Raw genomic sequence first — 13,306 nt, 5'->3', positions numbered from 1 at the left:
CATATATAGTAAGATTATACAGGGGTATCAAATGTAAAACATCTAGAGTATGGGGTCTTATTACAATTTATAAAAATAGAGTTATAGAGCCAAGAAGAGAAGAGAAGAGAAGACCGAATAGAAAGAAAGCATCGAGTACAAATAATAAGGAGCATCGTACAACACCAACTTATAGTTTTCAAGTATATAACATTAGTTTATCTGTGCAAAGCAGCTGGACAAATAGTTCTTTATGTAAACATGTTCAAAAGAATACACATTGAATCGGTAGATTGAATATGAAAAAATTGAAGGAGAACTTTGTTTTGTATGTGTTTCATCCGTTGGGTTGTAAGTGATGGAGATGAACAAAAAAGGGTTGCCACTTTGCTTCCCAAAACAAATCGGTAACAACCGGTAAGAAGATGGGACGAAGATGAATATAAAAAAGAAACCATGTGTTTGTTTTCCAAAACAACTTGAATTTGTATGAACTATGAAGATAAAAAACAAACAATTCTTTTTTAAATTCTTTGAGGATGAAAGCATCTTATTGGAGCTCTCAATCCATATGGCTATGCTACCAATTGAAGGAAGTGTGATATACCTTTTTGACAATTGACAAACATCACACCATCGGGTGAGAGGGGTGTGGCAAGCAAAACCACCACACTCATCTCTCTCTCTCAATACAACTTTTAATTGTTGCATATTTATTTAAAAAATACTAATATATAAAAATTGGAGGAAGTCGAGGGACAATCATATTTTCAAGAAGAATAGAGGAAAAATAACATGAGGTTGAGTTGACATAATAAAAACTAGGTGTAAAATCCGTGTAATTAAAAAAATTAAATAAAGTTAAACATTAAGTATTTTTTAAATAAAATTTTGAAATAAGGAAAGAAAAAGCGAATTAATTATAATTAATATCATATTTATTACATTTAATATTTTGGATATATAAGGATTATGTGATTTTTTAATTTTAAAAATTAGAAAAACTAAGAAATTGAAATGTGGATATTATTTAATTTAAAATATATGATAAAATGACAAGTGTCAAAACTCATGAGAGATTGACATGTGACAAAATGGATCTTCATTTATTATAGTTGATATGTGATTAACACTGAAATGATAGATTAAAATTTATTAAAAATGATACACTTAAGTTTAATAAAAAGAAAAAAAAGAATTTAGATGGTGTTTGGTACAGAGAATTAAAAGTTGAGAAAATGAATTGATTATTTTCTCATGTTTGGTTAATATACATAATAAGGAATTGGTTGGGAAATAAATCATTTCCTTTTCCATCAAAACAAATCTTATTATTAAGAAATAAAATAAGAGAAAAGGAAAAAAAATTGTGCACATCGACAATCTTAAAAAAAGAGGCGGGGAATTGATAGCCTACTTACTTTGAACCTTACAAAGAGCATCTTAGAGTAACTCCCACAATCATGTCCAAAAGAAGATAGAGCCACATGAAAGTCATTTAATTAGTTTCACCAGGCACAATGTTTGGATGGAAGGAGTAATCATGTTACAACTTACCCTAGTAGATTATAATAATGGCAAGAATGACACCAAACCAGTCAGGTTTGTGATCATCAACACATCATCTCCATACAACGTGATTTTTTGAAGAACAACAATGCATAAGTTTAGGACCATAGCGTCAACCATCCATGGTTTAGTCAAGTTCCATACAATGTCGGGGGGTCAGGACAATACCGACAAAGAAAAGAATGAAGCAAACAAAGCAAGACCAAAACAGGAACATAAATAGCGATTGTAATAACTCTACATCCCTGAAAGAAATCAAAAAACCTACAGTCAAAGGAAATAGGGACAAATGTCATGAAGTGGGTGACAAGAACGAAAAGTACAATATAATAAGGCTAAAAGAAAGAAGCAGTCTAAAAGAAGCGGTAGGGGCACTGGCCGAAGCGGCAACGTGGCAAGTGCAGGAATAGGACGGTTCAGTGGTTGTGAAACAGTTCGTGTGGACAATAACGGTAACGAAAAGTAGTGATAAAAAACCGCTAGGCCGACCAAATGAAAGCGGAATGAGGTAATGGGAATATGAACTAAAGAAGAATCCCGGCCAATCAGTCCAAAATATGACAAAGATAACAAAATAAATGAAAGCACAAATGAATGCGGACCAAACAAGAAAATCAGGAAATGCAACATCTTGACCAAGGCTACCCGCTTAGCCAAAGAATACAATTATTCAATAAGTGTAGCTCGGTCAACCGACTACACCAATATGTTGGTCGAACGTAACATCTTGACCAAAGCTATCCGTTTAGTCAAAAAAATATATATATAATTATTCTATAAATGCATATAAATGCAGGTCGGTCAGCCGATTACACCAATGAGTTTGTCAAACACAACATCTTGACCAAGGCTACCCGTTTAGCCAAAGAATACAATTATTCTATAAAATGTATGCAAAATGTTAATGTCAAACAATAGGTTAAGGTGATTGACATGTTCAACAAAAATCATTTTTGTGTCCGGTCATTTTTTAAGATGACCGAAGATGAAAAGTTTTGTTACATGGAAATGATTGTGGATGACTTAATAGTATGATTAGGTTATTTTAATTTATCTTTTTTAGTTGTTATGGATATTAAATTTGATTTTTTGTGCATCTATTTGGACATATTACACGTAGTTTTTAAATAGTGTGATTTTCATATTTCTTTATGTTTGATCTGTTTGTAACTTCGCCTTTTATATTAAAATTATGTTTTTCAATACAAGATGTGTATAAAAAATATTAATTGACGGTTACATAAACTATCTAGCAACAAGTAATGCTAAAGTGAAAAATGATAAACATAAAATATGTATATTTTGACAAATTATGGCAAAGTATATCATAATTTTATATAAAAAACATTTTATTTGAAATGAATAAACATGTTAAAAAAAACTCATTTACATCCTATTGCTTAATCCAACCAAAGAAGTAAAATTATTATTTGAAACATCTATCTAGTAATTCTCTAATCTATTAAAAGTGAAATCAGTTATCTTTCACCATCATCATTTTTTTTCTACGTTTCCATTCTCTATGGTAATTCTATTTTTCTATAATAAACGGTCCCACCTACCTTTTTTCAATCCCATTTTTTAGGACCGATCATTTTTCGGGTCTAATCCAACCTTTTATTTTTATTTCATTTTTATTTTTTTTACTATTTGGTCACGTATTCTCCAAAACTAACTTTACATTTTATAAAATTGAAATGCATACAAAAAAATTAAGCATAAAAGTTCCGAAAGCTATTTGAATTAAATTTTAACTTAGGTGCTGTTTGATTTTCTAAAACAAAAATTCATGAAGTCTGCGGACCACCTCTGCAACCCTCTGCAGTAGAAGATGTGGACCAAAAGGCTGCAAACTGTAATAAAAAGCATGTTTGTTTTTTTAACATCTGCATACTGCTGCAAATATTAAAAAATTAAAATAAACTAATTTTATAAACCGAAAATAACTTTTTAATACGTAAAATTTAATAACGTATAATATTTCGGTAAAAATTAATGATATTTTAGTAAAAAGAATGATATTTCAACAAAAAAAACAAATATATTTTAGTAAAAAATAATGATATTTCATCAAGAAATTATCATTATTGAATATAAAACTTCTTTATCCTGCTTTTGGTCTGTGCCACTAGCTTTATCATCATGCATTAAAATGACTTTTATGGCTTTTTATTGACAAACATAGGTCAACACATTAAAAAATCGATATAAAGGGTATAATTTTGATTCTATAACTAAATGAATAAAACTAATATATTTAAAGTAGATTGATTAATTTTTTTCATGACCTCTCAACAAGAACACAGTAATAACAAATAATAAGAACATAGTAAATGCAAGAAATTGAAGAAGAATAAGGAAAACAGAGTAAAGTAAGAGATAGGAAAAAAGAATTTGAGAAGAAGATTGTTCAAGAAGAACATTGTAAATCATAGGACCCAATCCAAAATCGTAAGAATAACCACTTCAGTGTAATCGTATATATAAAGTGTTTTTTAATAAGGAAATCATTATCTTCTAAAATTTTGGGACCCTAAGATATCATCTTAGAGATTTTCAGCTATTCATCTGGAAAAAAAGAAAGATATTAGCTATATTAATTCAAAACTTCAAGTTAATTGATTTTCTTATTTAATCAGTTTTAAAATTCAAACAATTATCTCAAATTGATTCGTTTTATGTGAGATATATTGGGAGATAAATTATGAAAATAATATTGATTTTAAATTTTACTCTTTAATATTTTGTTGATTTAGTGGGATTAGATTAGATTTTATAGGTTAATAACTTAATTATTGATATGCTTGTTTAATAAGTTTTTTTAAAAAAAATAAAAAATAAAATATAAACGGGTTTGAATTTTGAAATCAAAAGCTATAAATAAGGTAGTTAAATTAGGAACAATATTAATTAGAGAAACTGATATCATGTATATAAATAAAATGATATGTTTCAATTGATAAAATAATTACCATATTTAAAGATTCTATAATTATTATAGATTTTATAATTAAATGTAATTATATTTTAAATTTTATTTGTGGAAAATGATGTCAACAATTTGATCTAAGGATGGAAAACATATGATTAAACATAATCAAGGGCTCTGATTGCTTTATTGATGAATTAAAGGTTCTCTTTTAATAATATTTAGAGATAATGGTAATATAATAATGATTATTATTATAATTATTTTTTGTGTTTATATCGATTAGAATGGACCGAATGATACCCTAGAGCAAACTATTTATGTCGTATGCTTTAAGTTTTTTTTTTTAAAATTATATTCATATTTATTTTAATACATTTGAAATGTTGATATCTATTGTTTGAATTTAACCAAGAACTGAGCCAAATAAACCAAACCATTTAAATCGAACCTTATTTGGTTTGGTTTCACTTAATATTTTGCTATGTCAAAAAACGATAGCGAACCGAACAAACTGGTAACCCGACAATCAATAAAACCAACCAAACATCACCCTTAATAACAAACCTTTTTATATATTTTTCTAAAAATTTGGTGATCATGTTTTTTATGGCAATCAGGTGATTTAACTTATTGAAATATTATATCTTAGGAAAAAATTAACTTGCAAGTTGATTCTTTCCGAGTTGGCATAGGTTCATATCATATATGACATATCGTGTGATATTTCGTTGATATGCATATATTTTTAAAATAAAATTTAAATATAAAACTAATTGAAGTGAGCTTTGCACTCATGGCAAAAATGCAATTTTTGGAAATAAAAAATAGGATCATCCAATGTTTTAAAAAACTGGTTTGATCCAGACGATTGAACTGGTTGGATTGGGAATCGGGAGAGGAAACGGTTCAACTATCACCGGTTTATGTTGATTTCTGATCTGGATTGAACCGGCCGGTTTTTAGAAAAACCCGGTTGAACCGGTCAAAATAAACCAGTTGAACCGGTTAAACCAAATAAAAATACATGGAAAAAATCATTTACATAATAAACTTTGTTAATTTTTTTCAAATCTATTTAGTTTTTACTAAATAAAAATATATGGTAAATGTTATAAAGTTTTTTGATGTGTTTGTATTCATCTAAAACTTATGGTTATGTGTTATTTTAATATATTTGGATTGATCTCCAACTTATTTTTATATGTATTTTTAATATTTGAACTACAAACATCAAATTCATGAATTATATATGTATGTAAAGAAAAATCGGAAAAAAAAGATGAAAATTATAGAAACCGGTTAACCCGACGGTTGAACCGAAAACCGATCACCATACCGGTTCAACTAAAAAACCGATTTTTAAAACATCGGGGATCATCCAAGGCAAAGAAGACGATTGTATCTTATAAAGAAGCACATAATAGAACTCCTTTTGCGATAATGTGATTATGTAAGTAATGTTGGTAAAGGAAAATATATTTTGTATGAAAGATATGGTGTGATAATATGTAAATACATGTAAAACAATTTATACATACTATATTGAACAAATAAACAAAAGTTGTCGAACCCCCTCCTCCCCTATATGATCCTTTAACATAAATCACATCAAGATGTTGTACCAATTTCATTAGGATTAATAACGATTCCATGGACCGGCCCAGATCGGCCCAAAAAGTTTCTTCGAGAGGTATGTGAATGTGAAGAAGAAAGGGCATCGGGTAATTGGACATGAGATGGTATCGATGTTTCATTTGAGTGCCCTGAAATGCAGAGTGCACCCGCATCGTCTTGCCCCCAATAAACTTCCACCATAACTCCATGTGGATTCTCTGTTGAAACAGTTTCTGGAATTCCTATGTATCTTGCTCCAACCGGTATCTATATAAGAGATCATCATGATATTTACTCTATTCAGGGATTACATGGGATTAATATTTAAATTTAATATATATGTCGAAGACACTTACTTGAAGAGAGGTTCCTGAGGTCAAAGTCAATGTGGTGAATCTACCTTCAGCTGCAGCACTTTCGAATTCTGCCTGTTTTGCGATGTTGAGGAACACTTCTTCAAGAGTCGCAAGACTCAGTTGTATGTCCGATATACCAAATTCCTCCTCTCTATTTTCTAGCTCCTCAAAGAAATTCTAATGAGAAAAACCATGCACATAATCTCAATTAGAACATAATTTCTTCACATATGTTATTAAGTTATAAAAAACTAATCACTAAAATGAAAAGTCTTACAGTTAATAAGCCCTCCTTGTGATGTGGGATAACAAAAGTCAGGAACGACTTGTTTTCCTCTTTTGGAACCACGTCTAAACGCTGTAAAAACAATCCCAACATCATTCTACTTTCAACTTTTTTAAAGCATTGCACTTGGAAAAAGCTACTCAATAATGGCAATAAGGGTTAGATGCAAGAAATAGCAACATGTTTTTATTTATTTGTGTTCTATTACAACATTCTATTTTCACATTTAAGGCATTGTATTTGTTTTCTACCTAATTATAGCATTTGGGGTTTAATGCAAGCAAATAGCAACATACTTTGATTTATTTGTAACATTCTTTCTATTACAACATTGTATTTTCAAACTTTTCTTATAAAGGCATTGTATTTTAAAAAACCTACCCAATTATTTTTTCTTATTTGCACATTATACATTGACAAATTTTATAAAACTGAAAATTGCTTTGTATTTGGATGATATTGTTATAATTGGGTAAAATTTTCAAAAGTACAATGCTTTAATAGGAAGAAATGTAAGTATGATGCTATAATAAACAAATCAGTAGTTATTTCTTGCATTTAACACTATATAAAACAATTAAACTTGAGAAAAGTTGCATGATGTAACGTACATCTTTAAAGAACAGCTTCACATCCTCATGATGTGTCACGTTATCATTGGTCGCCAAGAAGCTTACATTAGCAATGTAACCAGTACCAAATCTTGACTTCAACCTGATTGAATTTCCAATGCAACGAAGCTTACCTTTTGTCATGATTCCAATTCGATCACTTAAAATATCAGCTTCTTCCATTGAATGTGTTGTTAGAATAACGGCTCTCCCTTTTTTTGCATTCTCAATAATGTCCCAAACGTGTCTTCGAGTTATGGGGTCCATACCAGTAGTCTGAAGAAATAAATAAAGTTCAGACCAAAATGAAAAGATGGTTAACGATTGTGGAAAAAAAATAAAATAAAATAAAATTTTGTTTACCGGTTCGTCTAAGATGACCAATTTTGGTTCACCAATTAGAGCTATTGCAACACTGAGGCGACGTTTCATTCCTCCACTGTAGCTTCGAGATCTTACTCTGGCTGCCTCCGTGAGTCTCACTTCTGCCAATGATTTTTGCACAACCTGTATACCAGTGGAAAATGACCATTTTACCCTTTGACTGAATTTAACATGGACTTGAATGAATATAATATTTAACCATAATATCATGGAAGTGCTGTCTTAGTAAACGATGTGTAGTTTTTTAGGGCGCACCGTTTTAAGTGAAGCAGGGGGGAGACCCTTGATACTGGCAAAAAGATAGAGGTGTTCTTGACCAGACAGTGCATCCCAAAGAATATCAAACTGCAAAACAGATCCATACACACACAAATTCTTACTTTCTGAATTCTCATCCTTAATAATAATTAATTACTTCAAATGAAAATACCGATATAAAAATTAAAAAGAAAGTAGTCACCTGGGGGCAAACACCTATCATTTTCTGGATATTTGACATGCCAACAGAGCTTCGGATGGAATGTCCATATATGAGAGCTGTTAATCATAAGACATTTAAAACTAATGTAATCTCATTAAAAAGAAAAACTGCAACAGGTAAACATCAACACAAAAAGAACAGAATACCATCTCCTTCGGTGACTGGTGTAATTCCTGTTAAGCAATTGATTGCAGTAGTTTTTCCAGCTCCATTTGGTCCTAGAAGACAAAAAAGCTGATCCTTTGGAAAGTTCACCCATAACCCCTGAAAATAACTTAATACTTAAAGCACCTTATTCACAGACAAAACACTTGTACAAGAGCATGGCGACCATTAAGACTGTGTTTCTTATACAGGACAGCGGACAAGCTTTTGAAGGCTATTTTCGATGATGAAAATGAGAAGGGCATTCAAGTCTTTTCACATACAAGAGATCGAAAACAAGTCATGTCCCACCTTGTTGGTGTCCCATTGACATGAGTTCCAGTCTCAGTGCATATCAAACAGAGCCTAAACAGTTAGGTTTGTACCTTGAGTGCATGATAAGGTGCACTTCTCTTGCATTTAAAGCAACCAATGTTAGTTCTTCCAGGATATATTTTCACAAGCCCATGTATCTGAACTGCAAGATTTGGATCAACAGCACCTTCTCTATGTTGTTGCTTCACAGTGTTTTCCTCTTGGAGTACATCTTCATCATCTGGAGTCGTATGTTCTGATGTTGGAACAGACCGCATGCAACTACAAATCGATCCCTCTTAAGAAAAAACACAGATTAAATACTTTTAGTAAAATTAATAGACATTGCAAGTGTAGAAAGAATATATAGTTACAGGTTCATTCATTTACCTCTCACCCTGTCTCCACCTTTCCCTGACCAGTATCCAGGGTTCAGAAAGTAGAAAGTTGGTTTTCTTACACCCGATGAGTTGGGGAAGATATTATCAAAGTATATTGCAAGGGCAACCCACAGAATAAATGTTAATACAAGCCAAATATAGATATCACTCTGCAAAACATACAAAATATGAAATGGGTCAACTTCAAATGGAAAGAGTATGGATGAGTTTGTTACACGGGACAGGATGGGACTAAACAAACTTTCAAGGGTTATTTTTTATGATGAGGATGAGGAGGGCATTCTCGTCTTTTGCACAGTGGAGATATCGAGAGTGAAAGAGTAGTGATTATCAAATAAGTAGATACCATATTTATTAGACAGTCATTGTCATTTGGTGCACACTCTCCTATACGGCTCCAGCTGATACCAGGGTCTTCAGGAGTGGAAGTTGCATCAGAAAGCAATTGAAGGGCTTTAGCAAGAAGATTAGGTGGGAAGAAAGACCAGATGGTCCTGTATGTGTTAGAGAAGCTGTCACTATAGGGAAATCCAAATACGGTAACCACCTGCATAAAGAAAAAAGTTAAATCTTAAATCCGAAAAATGATAGAGGGAGTAGTGTTTGGTAAATGAAATTAATAATGAAGTTACCTGTGTCAGAAAGCCAACTATATACACGGAGAAACCAACAGTTGTAGATGAAGTTGATTTTGTGATGAATGATGAAAACATGAACGCAAAACCGATCTGTCAGCAAAAGCTAGAAAATGTTAATCCACCAACATATGGAATGGAATTTGTTTTATATAACTTGGAAAAGGAAAGACTTTTACCATGTTTAATTGGAAGAGAAAGAACACAAGAAACACAACTTCAAAGCTGTTGTTCATGAAGAAATCAAACCGAAACATCATTCCAAAGAGAACTGTGAAAAGAGAGGAAAATAGGGTGATGATTCCCTCCCATGTAAGCCATGATAACCAATAAGCCGTGTCATAAAGGCCCATCATAGACATTGCCTGTAAGGTAAACACCCAGAATTTGAGATATAACTTCATATATGTAAACAGAACTGAACATAAAAAAATAGAAAATCTAAATACCTGGCGAAGCTTGAGTTCTTTCTCAACGATCAAAGAACTAATCTGTAGCACAAAACCAAACATGGCAATGGCCAAGAAGAAACTTGGTCCTACTGTGCCCACAGAAGAGAATGTTTCCACTACCGGATGTGCAAATTCCTTCAAATTGACAACCCAACTGAAACCAGGATCTGCAACATTTTTTGAAATGTTCGCTCAGTTATTTGCAAAAGTGAAGAAGAGATGACAGTCCATAAGTACAAGAAAGGGATTAACAAAAAATAATGTTCTATACCTCCTATTAATGACCTTGCAATTTCGCGTTCAACAGCAATTTGGAGTGGTATTTGGAATTTGAATGTTGGATCTTCAAAATCACCTCGTTTTCCAGCGGGTGTAGAGTTTGTCTGTAAACCGTAACTAATTACAGTAGCATTTCTCTCTAGAAAATGCAGAGCTCCGGGACATTTCATAGGATTAGCAACGAACCATGCATCCACGTCATTTTTTGATCGAAAAGATTTGACCTATTCACAAGATCATGAATGCCATTTCAATGAGAACAAATGCCATTCTATTCTATGATTCTATCTTTGTTGAAGATAAAAATGCCTATGTTGTAGTGACGATCTTTAAATCCTAGAAAGTTTCTTACTGAAAACCTGTACAGAATAACTCTGACCAAATAATTACTTGAAACAAAGTAAAATTTTGAAAATCAATGATGATTACCTTGGTAGAAGGAATGGGCCTACCAGGATTATTAGCCCTAATTTGATCAACAATCGATCCTATCCTGTCACTATCACTGCCGCTCCAAACAAAGTCAAAACACGGAAGCTTAGTGTAATACTTATCCTCACACGGAGGGATCGGGGGATCGATTAGCGGCTCAGGATCTCGTACAGCCTTGAAGGCAGTGGAAGAGCCGAATCGAGCTTCAATTGCTTTTTGTATAATGAAAAGCAAAAAAATGAAGAATATTGATGAAAATAACTGAAGGAATGTGGCTCTCTTGTTCCGCCATGCGAGCAGCAAGTTCTTCGTGAACAAAGCTTTGTATTGTTGAAGCAATAGCTTAAATCCCTTCTGCAATTCCATTTTCACTCTTGCTGTGTATGTTATTGTGTGTATACTAATCTATCGTATATGTATGTGTGTATCTATGTTGGAGAATTGTGAGATGTTAGATGTAGAAGAGAAGCGCGGGGTTTTGTTATAATCTCAGAGCAGTTTTTTACTTTTTTTTTTGAAGAGTGAATAGGGTGTAACATGTGAAAAATGAATGCCACTGGTTTATATAGAAATTACCATATGTGCCATTGTCAACGGGAAGTCTGATTATAGTTTACAGCAATTACAACTTACCCCCACCAACTATCTTAATAGCCACCAGAACCCGAACCATACATCTTGTCATATTTATTATTTTTATTTTGTCGTTCATTTACACAACTTGATAGATAAATAAACCATGATGACTAGTAAAATCACAAAGTAATAATAACACAAAAGGGTTTTCTATAAGTATCTTTTTTTTTTTTTTTTTTTTTTCCAATTCCACATTTGATTTTTTTTTTTGTTTTTTTTTTCTATGTTGTTTTTTTTGTTGTTTTTATTCATTTTTAATTATTATTATTAATAATATATATATATATATATATATATATATATATATATATATTAATAAAATAGTAGTTCTTTTGTCATATATCACCATATTATACATCTTAATTAATATGTTGCCACTTGTCAATCTATTAGTTCTCCATTTTAAATTTATTTGACTCCTTATTAATATGATGTTATTTGTCAATATATTTATTCTCTATTTTAAAATTTAAAATTTCTATTATAGTTTTCATTAATTCACAGATAAAAAATGTCTAACATATATTAAAAATTAATTTTACATATTTATTTGAATCAACGATTATAATTTCACGTAACTACTAAAAATACCTCTTAAATTAATAATTTATTTAAAATAACTGATTAATAATTTTGAGTTTTTACTACAAGAGTTTAATTAATTTTATAACCGTGGTTCTCACGGGTTTTAAACTAGTATATATATATATATATATATATATATATATATATATATATATATATATATATATATATATATATATTAGGAATAGTAAACAGTAACCTTTTGGTCAATTTCGGCCCTTCTACTTAAGTATATTAAAAATTTCGATTCTTCTACTTATTAATATTTTGCCTTCTTTTTCAGTGGTCCTTATAGGCCATTTTTAAAATTGGAACTACACACGTAATAGCTTTATATGTACTTCACCGCCCGTATAATCCAATCAGATTAGGATCAGTGTCATTAGTCGATTTTCTTTTGTATCTCTCTTTATAGATTCCAGTTTCTTGAATGTGTTACACTCACTTTCGTCTTTCAATCCCAGGTATTCTTCTTCCTCTATCGGTGGTGGTCCTTACATTTTCATTAACTCCATTGAAGCCTCTACTTCTTTTCTCCATCGTCCCTAAGTCCGGAGTTCGGCCACCACTGTTCGCACCTCCAGCGTCGCCAAAAAGAAGGAAAAATTGTGCGACGATTGTGGTTTGACTATCTGATCCCCAATTTTAATTTCCACCTCCCTCTTCTGAACTGTCTGTTGACCACGGTTTTTGGTGGAATTCTGCCACCTAATGACCGCCAACTTAAAGAATTGTTGTCGAATAACTACACCTACTAATATTAACTTACAGGTATGTGCTCAGTTCTTTTCATCTGGTTACTTTAATTATGGCGTGGTTAGTCCACCGTGTGACATCCTCATTTTCACGACCAAAAAAAGACCGATTTTGTTTATGCTTTATAAAAATCAGAGTACCTTTTTAATAAAAATGTTGCGGAATTTATTCCCAGTAAAACATTATAAATACGTTATCAAAGCATTTCCATAGAAAAGTATTTTTACTCATTTTAAAACATTTGGGATTTCATCGTCAATACAGAAGCATAAACATAAACAGAACTTACATTCATTATCACTAGTGATTTACATCTCCTTAATCTCTCAGTGTAATGTAACTTCATATCGACACTAGTGATACAAATAAACTGAGTGGGTCAGGTTGGGAAACCTGGTGAAGACATAGGGTTTTCAACCCACAATAATATAATTAATTTGTTTCTTCACATAATACATA

At 31.5% G+C, this 13,306-nt stretch overlaps 1 protein-coding gene across 3 annotated transcripts; it reads right to left on the bottom strand.

Annotated features, from left to right (window-relative positions):
• Positions 1–5,940: 5,940 nt before the first annotated feature.
• LOC111887337 (ABC transporter A family member 2) lies at positions 5,941–11,413 on the bottom strand. 3 transcript variants are annotated; one of them, XM_023883497.3, is made up of 16 exons: positions 10,868–11,412; positions 10,431–10,662; positions 10,157–10,326; positions 9,887–10,072; positions 9,705–9,800; positions 9,419–9,619; positions 9,062–9,221; positions 8,743–8,969; positions 8,359–8,476; positions 8,192–8,268; positions 7,987–8,076; positions 7,711–7,854; positions 7,348–7,623; positions 6,728–6,808; positions 6,451–6,627; positions 5,941–6,361 (listed from the first exon to the last, which is right to left on the bottom strand). In XM_023883497.3, exons 1-16 carry the CDS (start codon positions 11,234–11,236, stop codon positions 6,089–6,091), a joined length of 2,877 nt encoding a protein of 958 aa, XP_023739265.1. In that variant the 5' UTR covers positions 11,237–11,412; the 3' UTR covers positions 5,941–6,088. The 3 variants fall into 3 exon arrangements, with proteins under 3 accessions (XP_023739265.1, XP_023739264.1, XP_042754951.1); XM_023883496.3 differs by having other exon boundaries at positions 7,348–7,854; positions 10,868–11,413; XM_042899017.2 differs by having other exon boundaries at positions 9,887–10,326.
• Positions 11,414–13,306: the final 1,893 nt, after the last annotated feature.

This window comes from Lactuca sativa, chromosome 1, assembly GCF_002870075.4.
Source record: "Lactuca sativa cultivar Salinas chromosome 1, Lsat_Salinas_v11, whole genome shotgun sequence".
Taxonomy (NCBI): Eukaryota; Viridiplantae; Streptophyta; class Magnoliopsida; order Asterales; family Asteraceae; genus Lactuca; species Lactuca sativa.
Note: the sequence above shows the minus strand (reverse complement) of the source record. Positions and strands in the feature narration are given on the sequence as shown.